This window comes from Coregonus clupeaformis, chromosome 31 (assembly GCF_020615455.1).
Source record: "Coregonus clupeaformis isolate EN_2021a chromosome 31, ASM2061545v1, whole genome shotgun sequence".
In the NCBI taxonomy this organism is placed as follows: Eukaryota; Metazoa; Chordata; class Actinopteri; order Salmoniformes; family Salmonidae; genus Coregonus; species Coregonus clupeaformis.
Window position 1 is genome coordinate 36597790 of NC_059222.1, and position 22187 is coordinate 36619976.

Here is a 22187-nt window from a genome sequence, read left to right on the forward strand (position 1 = left end):
GCACTTCTGGAACGTTCAAGAGGGTGGGATTCTTTCTGCACTGCAGCCAGTAGAACGACCTAATCTAATTGCCTTGACAACATCCAATGATTAATGTTAAAAGTTCGAAGAAAGAGACAAGGAAAATACTTAACACCTTTATTGAAAAAATGCTCTGAACATGTGATAAAGATGCATACACGGTATGCCTCAACACAATCTTTACAGTTCATATGTTACTACAGTTATTACTGTGTAATCACATAGGTATAAGGGTGTCTTAAAGCATAACGATTTTGAAAGTAGCTGATATGTTACACGTGCCATAAATCAAAATAATAGGCTACCAGAAAGTACGATTTGCTGATCAGTATTCAAGAAGGCTTCTTTTGAGAGCTTCCTCCATCTCTGTGAAGATAAATTGGGGGAGGAGGGTGGCACAACAGGAAAAAAAAGAATCAAATGATGTCAACTTAAATAAGAAATATAATTGTCGCAAAAACACACACTGACCATTCTCAAAACCATCCAAAAAGTGTTCATGCTGTTCTCTACAGCAACTATAAACAACCAACTATCTGAATGTCCCAGTGTGCATTAAACGTTACTATGATTTGATTAGACATACTCACACTAAGGTTATTCTTCAAGCATGTAACGCTGGTTAAAAAAAAGAGAGGTATCATCTTGTTTTTATTTTGCTACACCTACATGACGAGATTGAGCAACAGCTTCAAAGCTCTTCAGAACCTTTCTGCCCATTCAAATAAGGCAACATGCAATAGGGTTTGGCCTATATATGCTAAAATCGAATATCATGATATTTGACATTGACGATATATCGTGAAGTGCAAGACGATATATTGTGATGTGCAAGACGATACTCTATTTGAACTTTACAAATCAAAAACTGTGCAGTTTTACCAGTTAGGCTGTATCAATATGTTGAAAATGAAGTCTAAATGAATTAACTAATCCTTATTTTTTTAGCCACACAAAGATTATTTCATGAGAATGCGACTATAATTGCACAGTCTGGAATTACTTAGTTATTACCGGCGCAAAACAATTATCGGATATCGTGATATTTGAAGTAGCATATCGTAGAAGAGGTATCCCCAAATATCACCCAACCCTAACGTGCAAACTGAAATGTAACTACTGAAATGGTCCTCAAATAAACAAAGATAAGTAAAGGCATTACACACCAATATCAAAGACAGTTGGCTTTCTTGCTTCTTCCACACTTAAAGCCAAGGCACACTTCATCTCCTCATCAGATTCACCTGAAACACAATGTAAATGGACAAAAAAAGAGATTATCTGTTTAAAAAAACAGCACTTTAGGAAACATTTCTAAGAAACTTCTATAGCTATTTAATGTCTATGGCAGATGTCATTCACCAAATCACTGAACAGATCGGAATACAAGAAACCTTCTATAGCTGTTTTACATTTTAGTCATTTATCAGACGCTCTTATCCAGAGCGACATAAAAGGAGCAATTAGGGCTAAGTGCCTTGCTCAAGGGTACATCAACAGATTTTTCACCTAGGTGACTCTGGGATTCAAACCAGCGACCTTTCGGTTACTGGCCCAATGCTCTTAACAGCTAGGCTACCTGCAGCTACAGTGGGGAGAACAAGTATTTGATACACTGCCAATTTTGCAAGTTTTCCTACTTACAAAGCATGTAGAGGTCTGTAATTTTTATCATAGGTACACTTCAACTGTGAGAGACGGAATCTAAAACAAAAATCCAGAAAATCACATTGTATGATTTTTAAGTAATTAATTTGCATTTTATTGCATGACATAAGTATTTGATACATCAGAAAAGCAGAACTTAATTTTTGGTACAGAAGGTTGTTGGCCAAGATCTCGCGATACATGGCCCCATCCATCCTCCCCTCAATACGGTGCAGTCGTCCTGTCCCCTTTGCAGAAAAGCATCCCCAAAGAATGATGTTTCCACCTCCATGCTTCACGGTTGGGATGGTGTTCTTGGGGTTGTACTCATCCTTCTTCTTCCTCCAAACACGGCGAGTGGAGTTTAGACCAAAAAGCTCTATTTTTGTCTCATCAGACCACATGACCTTCTCCCATTCCTCCTCTGGATCATCCAGATGGTCATTGGCAAACTTCAGACGGGCCTGGACATGTGCTGGCTTGAGCAGGGGGACCTTGCGTGCGCTGCAGGATTTTAATCCATGACGGCGTAGTGTGTTACTAATGGTTTTCTTTGAGACTGTGGTCCCAGCTCTCTTCAGGTCATTGACCAGGTCCTGCCGTGTAATTCTGGGCTGATCACTCACCTTCCTCATGATCATTGATGCCCCACGAGGTGAGATCTTGCATGGAGCCCCAGACCGAGGGTGATTGACCATCATCTTGAACTTCTTCCATTTTCTAATAATTGCACCAACAGTTGTTGCCTTCTCACCAAGCTGCTTGCCTATTGTCCTGTAGCCCATCCCAGCCTTGTGCAGGTCTACAATTTTATCCCTGATGTCCTTACACAGCTCTCTGGTCTTGGCCATTGTGGAGAGGTTGGAGTCTGTTTGATTGAGTGTGTGGACAGGTGTCTTTTATACAGGTAACGAGTTCAAACAGGTGCAGTTAATACAGGTAATGAGTGGAGAACAGGAGGGCTTCTTAAAGAAAAAACTAACAGGTCTGTGAGAGCCAGAATTCTTACTGGTTGGTAGGTGATCAAATACTTATGTCATGCAATAAAATGCAAATTAATTACTTAAAAATCATACAATGTGATTTTCTGAATTTTTGTTTTAGATTCCGTCTCTCACAGTTGAAGTGTACCTATGATAAAAATTACAGACCTCTACATGCTTTGTAAGTAGGAAAACCTGCAAAATCGGCAGTGTATCAAATACTTGTTCTCCCCACTGTATGTAATGTCTACAGTATATGTACAGTGGCTTGCGAAAGTATTCACCCCCCCCTTGGCATTTTTCCTATTTTGTTGCCTTACCACCTGGAATTTTAAAAAATGTGGGGGTTTGTATCATTTGATTTACACAACATGCCTACCACTTTGAAGATGCAAAATATTTTTTATTATGAAAAAACTAGAAATAAGACAAAAAAACAGAAAACTTGAGTGTGCATAACTATTCACCCCCCACAAAGTCAATACTTTGTAGAGCCACCTTTTGCAGCAATTACAGCTGCAAGTCTCTTGGGTATGTCTCTATAAGCTTGGCACATCTAGCCACTGGGATTTTTGCCCATTCTTCAAAGCAAAACTGCTCCAGCCCCTTCAAGTTGGATGGGTTCCGCTGGTGTACAGCAATCTTTAAGTCATACCAGAGATTCTCAATTGGATTGAGGTCTGGGCTTTGACTAGGCCATTCCAAGACATTTAAATGTTTCCCTTAAACCACTCAAGTGTTGCTTTAGGAGTATGATTAGGCTCATTGTCCTGCTGGAAGGTCAACCTCCGTCCCAGTCTCAAATCTCTGGAAGACTGAAACAGGTTTCCCTCAAGAATTTCCCTGTATTTAGCACCATCCATCATTCCTTCAATTCTGACCAGTTTCCCAGTCCCTGCCAATGAAAAACATCCCCACAGCATGATGCTGCCACCACCATGCTTCACTGTGGGGATGGTGTTCTCGGGGGGATGAGAGGTGTTGGGTTTGCGCCAGACATAGCGTTTTCCTTGATGGCCAAAAAGCTCAATTTTAGTCTCATCTGACCAGAGTACCTTCTTCCATATGTTTGGGGAGTCTCCCACATGGCTTTTGGCGAACACCAAATGTGTTTGCTTATTTTTTTCTTTAAGCAATGGCTTTTTTTCTGGCCACTCTTCTGTAAAGCCCAGCTCCGTGGAGTATTTGGCTTAAAGTGGTCCTATGGACAGATACACCAATCTCCGCTGTGGAGCTTTGCAGCTCCTTCAGGGATATCTTTGGTCACTGTTGCCTCTCTGATTAATGCCCTCCTTGCCTGGTCCATGAGTTTTGGTGGGCGGCCCTCTCTTGGCAGGTTTGTTGTGGTGCCATATTCTTTCAATAATGGATTTAATGTTGCTCCGTGGGATGTTCAAAGTTTCTGATATTTTTTTATAACCCAACCCTGATCTGTACTTCTCCACAACTTTGTCCCTGACCTGTTTGGAGAGCTCATTGGTCTTCATGGTGCCGCTTGCTTGGTGGTGCCCCTTGCTTAATGGTGTTGCAGACTCTTGGGCCTTTCAGAACAGGTGTATATATACTGAGATCATGTGACAGATCATGTGACACTTAGATTGCACACAGGTAATAAATAATAATAATAATAATAATATGGCATTTAGCAGACACTTTTATCCAAAGTGACTTACAGTCATGTGTGAATACATTTTTACGTAGTGGACTTTATTTAACTAATTATGTGACTTCTGAAGGTAATTGGTTGCACCAGATCTTATTTAGGGGCTTCATAGCAAAGGGGGTGAATACATATGCACGCACCACTTTTCCGTTATTTATTTTTTAGAACTTTTTGAAACAAGTTATTTTTTTCATTTCACTTCACCAATTTGGACTATTTTGTGTATGTCCATTACATGAAATCCAAACAAAAATCCATTTAAATTACAGGTTGTAATACAACAAAATAGGAAAAACGCTAAGGGGGATGAATACTTTTGCAAGGCACTGTAATTCACCAAATCACTGAACAGATCAGAAAACAAAAAATAATCATCACCTCCATGGGCTTCAGCGTCATCTCTAACCTCATCCAAGTTCACAGCGATGGCATTTTTCATATCTTCAAACTCCTCCGCTATAAAATAAAATACAGTAATAAATCAAATCAGTTTTCTAAGAGCAGGAAGGTCAGTGCAGTGGAAATGAATCACAGAACATAGTCCAAACTCAAAGCAGACTTGCCATTCACTTCCGGTTTGATCTCCACAGCAGCCAGTGTCTTGACAGCGGAGGAAGCTGCTGCCTTTTCTGTACGACTCTCACCTCCATCCCTGGAGCTGGAGCAGGGCTCCAGAAAGCAGTGCTGGGAGTGGTAGTGGTTATGGAAACTGGGCACGTCTTTATGACTCTCCTGACAGGATCCACACACCACGTCAAAGATCTTCTCTAGCCCCAAGGCTTCGTGTTGAGAGTGGACATGAGTCTTTATCTGGGCAAAGGAGGACATCTTAATGTCGCATGGTGCACATACAAAGCTGCATTTGTCTTCACTGGACAGCCGCTTCATGCATCGTGTGAAAGTAGCCTTCCTTTCATCTTTGTCCTTTTCTGACGACATGCATGGACACAGACATTCACTGGTTGTTGCCAGTTGGCTGGAGTTGTAGTTTTCGGCCTCAGTAGGTCTATCAACCTCAGGCTCATCCATGAGGTAGTAGTCCTTACTGTGCAGGCCCCTATAGTGCTCCTGGAACTCCCCCTCAGTGTCATACTGCATGCTGTCACAGAGCCCGCAGAAGTAGCGTGTCATTATTTGGTTGCTGTGCTCGTTCACACAGTGCCTGAGTAATGTGTCCTCCTTGAAGAACTTCTGTGGGCAGTGGCCACAGGCAAACCTCTGGAAACTATGGTTTCTCACGTCTCTGCAGTGCTTGTGCACGGCTCGCTCCGAGTCAAAGATGTCCTCACACATTCTGCACATCCACCTCTCGGCCTGTTTGGGGGGACGTGTGGGAGTTGTAGTTCTAGTCCTGGTCTCAGTGGGAGCGCTGGGTCTGCCACTGGTGGAGGGTTTGGCATAGGGGATGGGACCAGGCTCCTCGTCTGATACCTCTCTTTCCCTGAAGTAAGTGTGTCCAGTGTGGGTCTCTGACACATGCAACAGGATGTCCTCGTGACGTGGCATGTCCACCTTGCACAGCCGACAGTGGAATAGGAAGTTGGAGAGGTGGGCACCACCGTGAAAGCGGCTCATGTGCAGGCGAGTGATGGACGACTCACCCATATGCTTTCCACAAACGCCACATTGATGGAAGATCTGATTGGCAGCTAAAAGGTGCTTGCTGGCCATGGCCTCCTCTGAAAAGCGCTGGCCACATTCACAGAACCATGCCACTATCGAGACACTCCTTGAGGGCCCAGCACTGCCATTCAAAGTTCCCCCACGTCTTTGCCGCTTGGCTGGGGATCCAACAGAATCACCTCTCTCCTTGTCCCTCTTCTGTGATGGGGTAGCCGCAGCCCTCTTGGCGTGTTGGATTTCATAGAAGTTGCTGTAGTGCAGAATTGCCCTTTCCATGGTGCTGTTGACATCAGTATTGTGCTGACTCAATTCTTTGTGCCTCTCAACTTGACCTTGGTTGAGGAACAGTTTGCAACACACAGAGCACTGGCCCAGCACTTGTAGTTGTTTCATGACCTGCACCACTGTTTTCTCTGCCTCAGCCCTGGCACCGCCCTGTCTGCACTGCACACTGAGGAAGAAGGGAACAAACAAGCCAAGAATAACGTTAACAAAATGACAAATGAGATGATTTATCCATATGAAGGAAGTGAGGTCTTGAATATGTACACTACCAGTCAAAAGTTTTAGAACACCTACTCATTCAAGGGTTTTAATTTATTTTTACTATTTTCTACATTGTAGAATAATAGTGAAGACGTCAACTATGAAATAACACATATGGAATCATGTAGTAACCAAAAAAGTGTTAAACAAATCAAAATATATTTTATATTTGAGATTCTTCAAATAGCCACCCTTTGCCTTGATGACAGCTTTACACACTCATGGCATTCTCTCAACCAGCTTCACCTGGAATGCTTTTCCAACAGTCTAAAGAGTTCCCACATACAGTGGGGGAAAAAAGTATTTAGTCAGCCACCAATTGTGCAAGTTCTCCCACTTAAAAAGATGAGAGAGGCCTGTAATTTTCATCATAGGTACACGTCAACTATGACAGACAAAATGAGAAAAAAAAATCCAGAAAATCACATCGTAGGATTTTTTATGAATTTATTTGCAAATTATGGTGGAAAATAAGTATTTGGTCACCTACAAACCAGCAAGATTTCTGGCTCTCACAGACCTGTAACTTCTTCTTTAAGAGGCTCCTCTGTCCTCCACTCGTTACCTGTATTAATGGCACCTGTTTGAACTTGTTATCAGTAAAAAAGACACCTGTCCATAACCTCAAACAGTCACACTCCAAACTCCACTATGGCCAAGACCAAACAGCTGTCAAAAGACACCAGAAACAAAATTGTAGACCTGCACCAGGCTGGGAAGACTGAATCTGCAATAGGTAAGCAGCTTGGTTTAAAGAAATCAACAGTGGGAGCAATTATTAGGAAATGGAAGACATACAAGACCACTGATAATCTCCCTCGATCTGGGGCTCCACGCAAGATCTCACCCCGTGGGGTCAAAATGATCACAAGAACGGTGAGCAAAAATCCCAGAACCACACGGGGGGACCTAGTGAATGACCTGCAGAGAGCTGGGACCAAAGTAACAAAGCCTACCATCAGTAACACACTACGCCGCCAGGGACAAAAAACCTGCAGTGCCAGACGTGTCCCCCTGCTTAAGCCAGTACATGTCCAGGCCCGTCTGAAGTTAGCTAGAGTGCATTTGGATGATCCAGAAGAGGATTGGGAGAATGTCAGATGAAACCAAAATATAACTTTTTGGTAAAAACTCAACTCGTCGTGTTTGGAGGACAAAGAATGCTGAGTTGCATCCAAAGAACACCATACCTACTGTGAAGCATGGGGGTGGAAACATCATGCTTTGGGGCTGTATTTCTGCAAAGGGACCAGGACGACTGATCCATGTAAAGGAAAGAATGAATGGGGCCATATATCGTGAGATTTTGAGTGAAAACCTCCTTCCATCAGCAAGGGCATTGAAGATGAAACGTGGCTGGGTCTTTCAGCATGACAATGATCCCAAACACACCGCCCGGGCAACGAAGGAGTGACTTCGTAAGAAGCATTTCAAGGTCCTGGAGTGGCCTAGCCAGTCTCCAGATCTCAACCCCATAGAAAATCTTTGGAGGGAGTTGAAAGTCCGTGTTGCCCAGCGACAGCCCCAAAACATCACTGCTCTAGAGGAGATCTGCATGGAGGAATGGGCCAAAATACCAGCAACAGTGTGTGAAAACCTTGTGAAGACTTACAGAAAACGTTTGACCTGTGTCATTGCCAACAAAGGGTATATAACAAAGTATTGAGAAACTTTTGTTATTGACCAAATACTTATTTTCCACCATAATTTGCAAATAAATTCATTAAAAATCCTACAATGTGATTTTCTGGATTTTTTTTTCTTATTTTGTCTGTCATACTTGACGAGTACCTATGATGAAAATTACAGGCCTCTCTCATCTTTTTAAGTGGGAGAACTTGCACAATTGGTGGCTGACTAAATACTTTTTTTCCCCACTGTATGCTGAGCACTTGTTGGCTGCTTTTCCTTCACTCTGCGGTCCGACTCATCCCAAACCATCTCAATTGGGTTGAGGTCGGGGGATTGTGGAGGCCAGGTCATCTGATGCAGCACTCCGTCACTCTCCTTCCTGGTCAAATAGCCCTTACACAGCCTGAAGGTGTGTTGGGTCATTGTCCTGTTGAAAAACAAATGATAGTCCCACTAAGCCCAAACCAGATGGTGTATCACTGCAGAATGCTGTGGTGGCCATGCTGGTTAAGTGTGCCTTGAATTTTAAATAAATCACAGACAGTGTCACCAGCAAAGCACCCCCACACCATCACACCTCCTCCTCCATGCTTTACGGTGGGAAATACAAATGCGGAGATCATCCGTTCACCCACATCGCGTCTCACAAAGACACAGCGGTTGGAACCAAAAATCTCAAATTTGGACTCCAGACCAAAAGGACAAATTTCCACCGGTCTAATGTCCATTACGCGTGTTTCTTGGCCCAAGCTAGTCTCTTCTTCTCATTGGTGTCCTTTAGTAGTGGTTTCTTTGCAGCAATTCCAACATGAATGCCTGATTCACACAGTCTCCTCTGAACAGTTGATGTTGCGATGTGTCTGTTACTTGAACTGTGTGAAGCATTTATTTGGGCTGCAATTTCTGAGGCTGGTAACTCTAATGAACTTATCCTCTGCAGCAGAGGTAACTCTGGGTCTTCCATTCCTGTGGCGGTCCTCATTAGAGCCAGTTTCATCATATGGTTCTATATCGTGGAGCTCCGCCCCATAGGGGAGCTCTGCTCCTAGTGGTTTACCCTCTGCCCTAAGGCAGCAGCAGCCTGAGACAAAATTATGCACACACCTACAGCCAATAGGAGTACAGGTGTCCCTATAAGAGGGGATGCCTCCCCTCAATCAGCCTCCCTTTTTCTTCAGCGACTGGATGACTAGACTGAAGAGCCAAGAAGAGACGAAGCACGAAGACTCAGGACGAAAAACGCCGTTGATATTCCAGTCATCAACGTCGTCTAAATGAGCACACCGGGAGATTTTCCACCCCCAAAAGCTCTTTTCAGAGCTCAGTGCAGATGCACTTCCATGGTGGCCGGTGACCACCACGACCTATGTTTCGTGTGTTTGGGATCCCAGCATGCCAAGGAAGGCGTCTGCAGTCCCCCGAGTGCGCCTCCTGCGCCCTCCTTTCTTTAAAGGAGAGGAAGCAGCGTTGGGCGTTTTTCAGGGAGGACATCCCCCTTGAGGATGTGTTGTCGATACTAGCCTCTGCTTCAGGGCGTCGTCCGACGGCGCAGACTCGGGGGAAGATAGGGATTTTGAGGAAGGGTCTGGCATTCCAATGGAACAGTCGGACCCCGTCCCTCATACTTTCAAGCCCCCCTTTCCTTTGGAGAGCGAGAGGGCTTGTAGTCCCTATAGCGAAGGGGATACGAGCTCTGAGAGATCAGAAGCTCTCTCTTTCGCTGCAGCCTCTCTGAGAGCGGATTTTCCGGGTCTCATTGAGAGAGCTGCTCAACGGCTGGCAATAAGGCTGCCCCCTCTTCCCTCCGCACCGGGAGGTTGATATGATGGAGGGCGGTCCTTATTCCAGGCCAAGGAAGGCGGCAGAGCCAGTGGCTCCTGCCATGCCTTCTTTGGCTAGGTACGTTGAGGGCTCGTGGGAGGTACCTTTAGCGGCGCGTTCGCCTGTAAAAGCGTATCTCCCATTCACGAGAGTGGAAGGAAGGTTTCAGGGTCAGGGAATCCCCAGGTTAGAGAGCGCCATGGCGGCGTATCTCGTAACGGGTTCGAGCCCTTGGCCCTCTTCCAAGAAGGCCACGTTGCCATCCCAGAAGGACCGACTCACAGCGTCGCTGTTAGAGAAGTATTTTGGGTTGGGAGCCCAAGCTGTAGCAGCAGCTAACAACATTGCCCTCTTGGCGGCCTCTCTGTCCCGTTTAACCACGGGTAAGACAGAGATGGCACCGGAGGAGGTGGAGGAGGCGTCCAGAATTTCTGGCGCCATACTCCACCTTACACAGGCGTCCGCAGTCTGCGCGGGGAGATCCATGGCCACTTTGGTGGTCGGGGAACGACACCTCTGGTTGTCATTGACTTCCATGAAAGAGGCAGACAGGACGTCTCTCTTGAACGCCCCCCTCTCTGACGACGGCCTCTTTGGGGTCGCAGTCAAAGAGGCGACGGAGCGTTTTTCAAAGTTAGAGGAGGAGAAGAAGCAGCTGGCCAAGCACCTGCCGTTGGCAGGACGACTCGGCCCCCCTCCTCCCCAAAGGCCATCTACCTCCGCCCCTCTAAGTAGACCGGGGTCTACGACGAGGCGGCGTAATCGGCGTCATCCGGCGGCCACGAGCAGCAAGGGAGCGGGCTCGGCCCTCCCAGCAGCTACGGTAGCCCCACTACAGCCGGCGAGGGAGGTGACGAGGACGCCGACCTGGCCCTCCAAGGGAGGCAAGAGGAGGCGTACGTGACGGGACGCGGGGAGAGGATGGAGGACGCATCGATGGTGTCGAACGTGCCCACTGTTCCCCCCACCTTTCGGTTGAAGGGACGGGTGTTGATGTAAATGCTTTTTTAAAGAGTTGGCTCCACCTGACTTTGTCAAAAAGAGCCTCTTTTCCATAATACGTCCGAGAGCGTTCAAATCTCACCCTCTCTTCCTTACCACTCTAAGAGCCGTTCAGCCCACCGAGGGTGCGTTGCTGAACAGGCACTAAGAGTAGGTATCCAGAAGACCTCAATCAGGTCGTCACATCACACTTCACGTATAAGAAGTGCTTTACATAGAAGGCAGCAGTCCCGGTCAGATTCTGACATGAGGACGCAGCCGCTATTTGGGGATGGCGCACTAGGGCCCGATTACCGCGGTCACCAAGGTGCCCAGAGTATCGGCGCCCCCAGGCATTGTAACACAGCAGCTATCTGGGGACGGCGCATTATCGCAGACCAAGGTCTCGGTTAATGCGATTCAGACCCATGCTACGTTCACGGAGGGCAGGATTACTAGCGTTATGGGTATAACCAAAGTATCAGCTCCCCTGACAGAACGAGCCAGTACTCACCACACTGAGCGTGAATCAACCCACCAGGGGTGCAGAGTTGAACACACACAGAAGGTGAAAGTTAAGAAGGTATCAAGGCGCCGCCTTGTTTTACCTCATAGAGACCTCATACTACAGACTTCTAGGAGTACTGTAGTGAAGGGCTCTGATAGCGAATTGCAGTCACCTAAGATGACGCAATCGCTTGCTGGGGATGGTGCCCTGCCGCAGGCTGTGGCCTCGGTCAGCGCAATTCAGACCCGCGATGCGTTCAAGGAGGGCAGGAATACGACGGTTACGGGTTTAACCGACGTCCCTACTCCTCTTTCTTTCTCAGAACGCATTTCCTCTCCCTTTCACGGGAGGCCCACCTTGGGCTGTTCCACCACTTCAATGTTGGGGAACAGTGGCGGTAAGGGCCATAGAGGAATACAGGTCCTTCCTACTGGATGCACCACAGCTTCGCGCCCAGCCACTTTCTCTGCATTGCTGGCAGTGGCGAAGAAGCTGCACCCTCTCACGCTGGCTAGAACAGACGTTGCAGAAGGGTTATGCTCTCCAATTCCACGGACCCCACCCCCGTTCAGGGGAGTGGTGGAGACGGTGATGAAAACGCCAGACAAAGTGGCCGCTCTGATGACAGAGATTACAGAACTTTTGGCGAAGGAGGCGGTGACAGTAGTTCCCCGGGAGCAAAGGAACAAAGGGCTATATTCGCCTTATTTCCTAGTGTCCAAAAAGACGGGGAGTGAGGCAGATTTTGGATTTACGCATTCTCAACGAGCATAACCAAACGGCCCTTCCGAATGCTAACGACAAAACGTCTGCTGGAATGTGTCCAGAGAGGGGGACTTTTGTACGAGCATAGACCTAAAGGACGCGTACTTTCATGTGCCGGTTCAGCCGCGTCACAGGAAGTTTCTGCGGTTCGCCTTTCAAGGGGGTGGCGTACGAATACACGAGGATGCCATTTGGGTACGCCCTGGCACCTCGCACATTTTCCAAGTGTGTGGAGGCGGCATTAGAACCGTTGCGTCGTCAGGGAATACGGCTACTAGCCTACCTGGACGACCTACTGGTTCTCGCCCCGTCAGCAGAGCTGGCGATCACTCACACAACACAGACAGTGATGCATCTCACAAGTCTGGGGTTTGCTGTGAATTGGAAAAAGAGCGCGCCCTGGCCCACTCATCAGATTGTCTACCTGGGAATACAGCTAGACACTGTGAGGATGAAGGGTAGCCTTGTTGCTAGCCCTAAGGAAGTGCCGTCCGAATCACACGGTGACGGCGCTGTCGATCATGTCACTTTTGGGTCTCATGTCGTCAGCGCACTCTGTGGTTCCGCTGGGACTCCTGCATATGCGCAGGACGCAGCGATGGTTCGCCCAACTAAGACTAGACCCATTGCGTCAACGTCATCGGTTGGTGGTGGTTCCCCTCTCGCTCAGTCCAGACCTAAACTATTGGAGAAACTCGCGCATTCTCACGCACGGAGTCCCGATAGGAAAGGTGTCCTCTCACATCCCAGTATTCACGGATGCGTCGCTGACGGGATGGGGAGGGACATGTCAGACACAAGCGATAGGAGGTGTGTGGCCTCAATCAGGTCGTCACATCAACCTCCTGGAGCTGGAAACGGTTCGACTGGTTCTGACCCACTTCACGTCTACCCTTCAGGGTCGCGATGTGCTGGTCTGGTCAGACAACCGGACCACAGTAGCCCACATAAATCGCCAGGGAGGAGTCAGATCTCCTGCTCTCCATCGGGCGGCAGAGGAATTGTGGCTGTGGGCTCACGAGTACCTTCGCTCATTGAGAGCAGCACACATTCCGGGCTACTTGAACGTAGGAGCAGACCTCATGTCAAGAGGGGGTCCTCGAGACGACGAGTGGTGTCTGCATCCAGACATTGTTCTCCAGATTTGGGAACAATTCGGGAGAGCCGAGGTGGACCTATTCGCGTTCACGCGTGAACGCCGCAATGTCCTCTGTGGTTCTCTCTGAGGGAACAGGGACGAACCGCCACTGGGAAGGGACGCCTTTGCGCACCAACCGTGGCCGAGAGTTCTCCTGTATGCATTCCCTCCGCTGTCCTGCATTCTCCCACTGCTAGCCAGGGTGAGGTCAGGGGGCTGTCAGTGATACTGATAGCGCCCGATCGCCCGGGGGCTCCGTGGTTTGCGGAGATGAGTCAGATGTTGATTGCGCCCACCTTGGCCAATTCCACATCGACGGGACGCGTTAGTCTCAGGCGGCTGGCACGATAGGGAAATTGCCCATAATCGGCCAACCACTGAAAGCCTGGCTGCTGAGAGGGACAGGCTAGAGCGCCGTGGGTTATCTGATGCAGTGATCAGGACCATACAGGGTTCACGTGCCAGTTCCACTTCTAAGATGTATGCCAGTAGATGGAACGTGTTTTCACGATGGTGTGTCACACAAGGTGTAGACCCCATGAGCTGTCAGGTGGAGAGTATTCTCTCTTTTCTACAGCTCATGTTTGATAAGCAAAAATCGCCTGCCACGATTAGAGTGTTTGCAGCAGCGATTTCAGCTTGTCATGAGGGTTTTGGCAGAGACAATGTCTTTAGCCACCCTCTAGTGAAACGCTTCCTATTAGGAACGCGGCGACTTAGGCCAACACCTAGAGTCACGCTTCCTCAGTGGGATTTGGCTTTGGTACTCGAAGCGCTATGTAAGTCGCCGTTCGAGCCATTGAATCAAATACCCCTCAAGATGCTGTCTATAAAGACAGCATTGTTGCTCGCTTTGACTACAGCTAAGCGGGTCAGTGATTTGTGTGCTCTTTCGACGAGACCTGACTGCTTGGCCATCAATGGTGACATGAGCAGAGCAGTGTTACGTCCTAACCCGGCATTTGTGCCGAAGGTTATTAAGAGTTCATATAGGTCACAGACCGTGGAGCTGTGGGCTTTTTCTCCTCCTCCTCATAGAGAGAGGAGTGAGGAAAAGCTCCATCGCCTGTGCCCGGTACGCGCTTTGGCGTGTTACGTCGAGTGCACAGCAGCGATTAGGTCATCGCCTCAGTTGTTTGTGTGTCACGGTGCGGCTGCACTAGGTAGACCACTTTCAAAACAGAGGTTGTCTCACTGGCTTTGTGAAGGCATTGAGACAGCTTATGAGGTAGCAGGGCGGCAATTGCCTCAGGGTATCAGAGCTCACTCCACTCGTGGAGTAGCGGCTTCTACTGCCCTTTTCAGAGGAACAGGAGTAGAGGATATCTGTAGAGCAGCATCCTGGTCGACGCCGTCTCCATTTATCCGTTTCTATCTCTTAGATATGTCTTCTAATTATCTGGCTCGATCTGTACTCAGCGTGGCTGAAGGGAGATCTTGAGCAAGAAAGAGAGGAGAAGCAGGACTGTGGACACAGGTTTCCATCAGGTCCGCTTTGGTTAGGAAGACGTGTTTTTGACAGATGTGTTTTCTAACTCTTTGGCTCGGTCTGTACTCAGCATTGCTGAAGGGAGATCTTGAGCTAGGAAGAGAGGGAAAAGCAGGACTATGGACAAGGTTTCCACCAGGTCCGCTTTGGATAAGAAAACATATTTTGTGGCATGAATCCTGACTGACAGGGTCAGTACAGTAGAGGCATGCGTTGATTACAGAATGTGAGGTCATCTATCTGCTTGTTCAGTTAGTATGACTCATGTTTTTGTTCCTGCCCACTAATCTCTGGGATTCCATTGAGTGAGTGAGGCGGTCTACCGCGTTCACAATGTAGAGTGACACTTGATGTCATTCCATTAGTGGTCGGTAGTGTTTTCACAGGATATTGAGGCACATCTATCTGTTAGTACAGGTTAGTATGGCTTCTATTCTGGTGATCTGCCCACTAGTCATTGGCATTGCCATTGGACTAGGTGGGGCGGGTCTTTAACCGATGACGCGGTATATTGTGACGCCCGTAGGGGTTTTTAGTTGCAGTACTGCGGGACTCGGTTGCAGCCATTGCTAGGCCTGACTTTCTCGTTTCGATGGGAAGTGTTAGGCTCGGCAGGGAGTACATTTTGGAGCGCTACGCTCCGCCTTAAACCACTAGAAGCAGAGCTCCCCTATGGGGCGGAGCTCCACGATATAGAACGATTAGTTACCGGAGTGTAACTCCAGTTCTATGAGTGGAGCGGAGCCCCATAGGACTTAAGGCCCTGCCGACCCTCTCTAGTCTCGCTGAAGAAAAATATCTCGGGAGGCTGATTGAGGGGAGGCATCCCCTCTTATAGGGACACCTGTACTCCTATTGGCTGTAGGTGTGTGCATCATTTTGTCTCAGGCTGCTGCTGCCTTAGGGCAGAGGGTAAACCACTAGGAGCAGAGCTCCCCTATGGGGCTCCGCTCCACTCATAGAACTGGAGTTACACTCCGGTAACTAATAATTTTTGCGACTGCACTCGAAGAAACTTTCAAAGTTCTTGAAATGTTCCGTATTGACTGACCTTCATGTCTTAAAGTAATGATGGACTGTCGTTTCTCTTTGCTTATTTGAGCTGTTCCTGCCATAATATGGACTTGGTCTTTTACCAAATAGGGCTATCTTCTGTATACCCCCCTACCTTGTCACAACACAACTGATTGGCTCAAACACATTAAGGAAAGAAGTTCCACAAATTAACTTTTAAGAAGGCACACCTGTTAATTGAAATGCATTCCAGGTAACTACCTCATGAAACTGGTTGAGAGAATGCCAAGAGTGTGCAAAGCTGTCGTCAAGGCAAAGGGTGGCTATTTTAAGAATCTCAAATATAAAATATATTTTGATTTGTTTAACACTTTTTTGGTTACTACATGATTCCATATGTGTTATTTCATTGTTTTGATGTCTTCACTATTATTCTACAATGTAGAAAATAGTAAAAATAAAGAAAAACCCTTGAATGTGTATGAATTGTGTATGTCTGTTATTGATTCATTTTCTAATACACAGACAAACAATGTGTATGAACAATATGTACCTACACTGTAATTATACCTGCCTATGTAACAACCATGTAATTGCATGTACACTAACACCATACTTAGTTCAAAAGTGAACTAACACCATACTGACTTCAAAAGTACACTAACACCATACTGAGTTCAAAAGTACACTAACACCATACTGACTTCAAAAGTACACTAAAACCATACTGACTTCAAAAGTACACTAACACCATACTGACTTCAAAAGTACACTAACAACACATACTGACTTCAAAAGTACACTAACAACACATACTGACTTCAAAAGTACACTAACAACACATACTGACTTCAAAAGTACACTAACAACACATACAGATACACACTTACTTGAAGTGGGCCTGTGCTTCCACGTGTGAGTTAAGCCCCTTTCGGCATGTTGTACATCTCACAATGAATGAAACCTCCTTACATAAAGCAATAAGACGATTCTTCGCATATCGTGGAATGGGAACTGGCAATGCTGTCCCTTTAGTTTCTTTTGTCCAGAAAGAGAACAAAATAGCTGGTTACATGTTTCAATAGAGCATACAAGCTAATAGCAGTGTATTGGCTATGTTATCCTGTCCAAGCACTATTCATTCACACAAAATATTTGCTCTACATAGCAGATAACTAGTAATGCCATTAACAGCATAAAGAGTCCATATGCCGCGTATCTTTGCTCTTTCTGCCTAAATACAATTTTCCTGGGAGTAATATTTAGTGACGATGCAGATTCATATCCTTGTTTACATGCTTGAAGATACTTACAGTGGAAGAGGCAGTTAAGGCTTACCACTCATGATGATGGACTGAGAGAAGTGGTTTTTAGCCGACATGTGATGGAGGCACTCATCCCTGGTGTAGAACAGGAGGTAGCAGGCAGGGCAGGCGAAGCAGACGATGGACTGGCAGGTCTGACTGTGGTCATGGTCTTCATTAGGAGAGGAGGACAGCTAAACAAAAATAAAATAATCCCCACACAATAAAAGTTAATACTTTTTTAGCTGGATTGAAATGTGTACGCAATATCTGTGGTTGAAAACTTAAACAAGGATATTAAAGTATTAATTTTAAGAGACATAATAGTATGGCAACAATCCCCAAATAATGTATCTTCCTCATTGGTATCTAGTGCCACCAAGTGTATATCACAGCTAAATACTGCCCTCTACTGCTTTGGTAGAGATGGACATCCAGTTCCTCCATCCAATAACAAAAGCTGTTGCAGGAATGTGAAGTATTGTTACGTTGTTTAGTTTTCAACCTCCAATTGTGAAACAGGAAGGCACTACTGTTTGAAGGTGATCGGCCAGACGGACTACTTGCAGGTAAAAAGCTACTTTATAGTTTCAAACGGCACTCAGAAATTAAATCTTTCCCTCATGGTATTTGATTCCTTTACGTTAGGAATATTGGCAGGCAGAATTATTGCATAGAGCACATTTGAATGACATGTGACTGAACACAATTGAAAGTGCTGTCATCTTCTAACAACAGTGGTTGATTTTACAGGCACAACCAACCATTGACTGCTGATGCACCCTCCAAGCCTCTTTGGTTTCAAAATGCAGACCACAGGCAACACAGGCAAACCGCTCAGTTGTGCTTCCTTTCAGGTAGATGGTCGGGTCACAAGGAGAGTGGTCAAACCTGCAAACACAAAAAAAAGGCTTTCTCAGGGCAACTCGTGACTAAAATAAAAGTTGGTTGTTTATTATGTATAATTGTTACAGAAATATAAATCTCATATTATCTAACCTTTTCAAGTGGCCTTCCAGGAGAGGCACGTTGTCATAAACCCGACCACAGCTGATCACTGGACAGGCATGTGTGGATGAGCTACTGGTAGGAAAGGGGACCTGTCTGCGTCTCCAGCTATCTCCTGTATTGATGACCCCAGGTTTCACACCTGAGAACAGACAATGGTAAGACTGAGATGCTGCTTTTCTAACAAATTAAATGAAACTTCATGTGTGCTAGTTGAGGCCGTTCATTAAATGTCTCGGAATAAGCGTGCTGATCAGTTTAGATCCTAGATCAGCATTTCTACGCTGAGACATTTTATAAATACGGGTCCAGAACTCTAGTACAAAAAATACATTACCTGGCATCTTTAACCACATGTCCACACAGCGCTTGGCATCATATGCGTGTCCATTGGGACTAAATGCCAGCTCCTGCCGCCCATTAGCCTTTTGTGAGATTTGCTTCTCCTGAAATAATGAGAGCAGAGACAGGACCAATATTAAGAACTGTGCAAAGAGACAATAGAACCCACAAAAGACAAATGCACAACAAGCTTCAAATGGCTAATATGAATGTCTTACCAGCTTGAAGTGTCCTTACCTTGAAGGCTTTACACTTCTCTGATCTTTCCTTTTTCTCCACAGCCACTTGCTGAGCCAGTCTGTCCAGAGTGGAGGTGACCTGAGCCTTCTGTCGCTCAATCTCATCTTCAGTCTTCACAATCAAAAAATTAATAAAAGGTGAACAGAACGTACTACTTACATAACAATAACATTTTACTTTTTTAACTGGTCTTCCAATAACCTTTCCATATGTCATTACTGTTTGGATTAAATTTCTTATCTTTCACTTGACACACTCACTGTCTCTGCCATTGGTAAACTTCCGTCGTCTTCGCCCTCACTCAGTAAATCAATACACTCCAGTACAGGTCTGAGTGGAGCCTCCTGAAATGAGATAGTTCAATGGATGAGACACTGTCTGATACTGTCTTTAAGACACTGTTGACTCACTTAGACACTGTCTGAAAGCGTCAAATTTTTGTATAAGAATATGGGACAGTTGTATAAGAATATGGGAATTGTAGTAGATGGCCTAATCTGACTCAAACCATCGCAAATTTGGGTCAGTTTCAATTCAACTAATGCATAGGATGAACATTTGTAGCCCTTTACACTCGTACCCCTATATGGGTTGAAAATGGCAGATTTGAAAACTGATAAAACCTAAATTGGAACACAGTTGCTGTACAGTAACATGCTATAAATTACATCAGAGCTCAGGCTCTGCGCTTCATAGCTCTATATGGGTTTTGACTGACAGCCTTTCTGAACTTGAACACTGTACGCGACAAGAAGCTGCCCACATCCCTCCTGCTAATTGGGCAACTTTTGCACATTTTTGGTTGTCTGAGTGAGGAATATTCTGTAAATTAAAAGGACTCAATGTATTTTGAAAGATGAGACTGAGGATTATAATAAATACCACTTTGATGTCATACCAGCAAGCCAAACACCTGTGAGTCCAAATGTGCACTTCACATTTCCATATCATAAAACTCATGTCATATACAGTGTCAACATTTATGATCACTATGTTTGATGTACATTTACTAGATGACATGGCGTCATACCCTGGGTTGTTCTGAAAATAATTAACCTATGTTTGTCTATTGTGAAGAAAATTTGCCGCGGAACACGGCTATCAACAAATGCGGCAAAAAGTACAGTAAATGTCAAATGCACATAAAAAATTAACAGTGTAATGTTTGGATTCAGTCTTGTGTCAGGTGAACTGTTGTGTCCTGTCAAACAATGTCATTTTGTAATTTGGGTGAACTATACCTTTAAAAATAAATTAACCTAATAGCAGGAACAGCACCATCTAGTGGTCAGAACCTGGTAATACCAGGATGTAGGATGGGACCTGAACCGAACAACTTCAATTGCTAATTGGATGAAGAAACAGTACTCTGAGCCGCAGCTCTATACTACTTGTCAGACATAGAGAACTGATACTGTGCAGTGACTTCAGAAAGTATTCATACCCCTTGACTTTTTCCACATTTTGTTGTTACGAAGTGGGATTCAAATTGATTTAATTGTCATTTTTTTGTCAACAATCTAAACAAAATACTCTGTCAAAGTGGAACAAAAATTCTAACATTTGTTAAACATTTATGAAAAATAAAACACTAATATCTCTTGATTAGATAAGTATTCAACCCCCTGAGTCAATACATGTTAGAATCACCTTTGGCAGCGATTACAGCTGTGAGTCTTTATGGGTAAGTCTCTAAGAGCTTTGTGCACTTGGATTGTGCAACATTTGCCCATTATTATTCATTCACTATCTTCTTGGTAAGCAACTCCAGTGTATATTTGGCCTTGTGTTTTAGGTTATTGTATTTATTATGGAACCCCATCTAAGAGGTTTTTAAATTCCGTCTGTAACAACAAAATGTGAAAAAGGTCAAGGGGTGTGAATACTTTCTGAAAGCACTGTTGGGTTGGAATTGGCGTGGGGGGTCCGTGGGTGGATTTTTTAAAATGTATTTGGATTCCTCATGTCTTACTCATTGTTAGAAAAAAACGTTTGGTCCAAATCAGATGTTAGGTACTATATTTATTAAATATTATATGAATCCTATAAATTAAAATGGTCAATTTGGGTGAAATCAATAAACTCAGAGATTATATTTAAACAAAATAATGTTGCAGGAATGCTAGCTAATCTTATCTAACTACAGAAACGATTTCAGAACAATATGAGATGATAGTGGGTGTCATGGCTTGCTGAAATTACATGGAATGACGCAATGACAACATAGTAGAGAAACCTTTGAACCTTTGTTCCTGCAAATTACACATCACTTACTGACACAAACTCCACCTCATCTTCATCTTCTGTTCCAGTCGGGGAGGACATAGATTTTATCTGGAGTAAAAAACTACATAAAACAGACAACTCATCCAAATCGAATCCACTGATAATCAACTCAACTTTGTCAACATCATTATCCAGTTGTCAGTATGTCTGGCTGGGCTATGATGACCAATAGGTACAATGTTAATAGCTACAATGTAAAACAATGATAGCTAGTTACAATTACAATGTCACAAATTGTTTGTTTTCATGCAAGCCTTCTCTAATCTGCCATCACGTGTGTTCAACACTAGCTAGCTAGCTAGCTATAATCCCTGTTAGCGCTACTGTGAATGATTGCTCCAATTCAACACTTTTGCTGACTAGTTAGCGAGCTAAACTAGTTGAAACGTTATCGAAGAAAACACAAGAACTAGGCAGCTTCCTTGGGCTAGCTAGCTAGCTAGCTAACGATAGTTGGCAGGTCACAGTGCATAACAATCAGTTCCGTAGCTATACCTTGCAGACATTATAAACGTATATATTAGGTCAAACTATTTAGCCACCCAAGTAGTGTGATAACTAGATAGATATCGTTTAAGTACATTATGAAAATAATAAGCACGAGCGGACACTCACCAAGTAGAATTTTCGTGCAAAAGGGATGTTGATTTTCTGTGGGTGTTGTTGGGATTTGGAGTTCTAAGGAAAAGCGCACGGCGGGGCCACAGAGTTTCGCAGGGCTGTTGTCGCATTGGGGGGAAACATAAAAATTGTCGTGTCGTCATTAATTAATTAATTAATTAATTATGAAGGCAATTATTTTTCAGAAAACAAATACACATTTTACTTTGGAGTCAGGTGGTCTATCAGACGCATTTGCCTTGTCTTTAATCCAGGAAACCGATAAAGCCCAATTTAGACATAATTGTTATGTCAAAAACCTTTCCTCTGTGCTTTAGCCTAGCTTGGCATAGGCCTACTAACAATTCTCTATTTAGCAGAGTAATTACATGACAATTAGGCCTGTGTTATTATAGCTTAGCCTTAGCCTATAAATCGCCTAGCATATTTAATCAGTATTTTAATTTATCATGTATCAGAGACTTTACATTTAACCAGATTGATGATGGAGACTGATCATGATACTCAAGCCATATGCAGCATCTTTGCTGTGCTGAGCTCAGATGCCGATGCTCA

At 45.0% G+C, this 22187-nt stretch overlaps 1 protein-coding gene across 3 annotated transcripts; it reads right to left on the minus strand.

The window, feature by feature from the left end:
- Positions 1-124: 124 nt before the first annotated feature.
- Positions 125-21706, minus strand: LOC121547100 (E3 SUMO-protein ligase ZNF451). 3 transcript variants are annotated; one of them, XM_041858210.2, is made up of 14 exons: positions 21627-21706; positions 21000-21072; positions 18986-19069; positions 18723-18836; positions 18481-18589; positions 18135-18285; positions 17900-18026; positions 17170-17329; positions 16722-16869; positions 4878-6388; positions 4693-4770; positions 1188-1265; positions 612-639; positions 125-387 (listed from the first exon to the last, which is right to left on the minus strand). In XM_041858210.2, exons 2-13 carry the CDS (start codon positions 21048-21050, stop codon positions 626-628), a joined length of 2625 nt encoding a protein of 874 aa, XP_041714144.1. In that variant the 5' UTR covers positions 21051-21072; positions 21627-21706; the 3' UTR covers positions 125-387; positions 612-625. The 3 variants fall into 3 exon arrangements, with proteins under 3 accessions (XP_041714144.1, XP_045065646.1, XP_041714143.1); XM_045209711.1 differs by lacking the exon at positions 612-639; XM_041858209.2 differs by lacking the exon at positions 612-639 and having other exon boundaries at positions 21000-21059; positions 21627-21654.
- Positions 21707-22187: the final 481 nt, after the last annotated feature.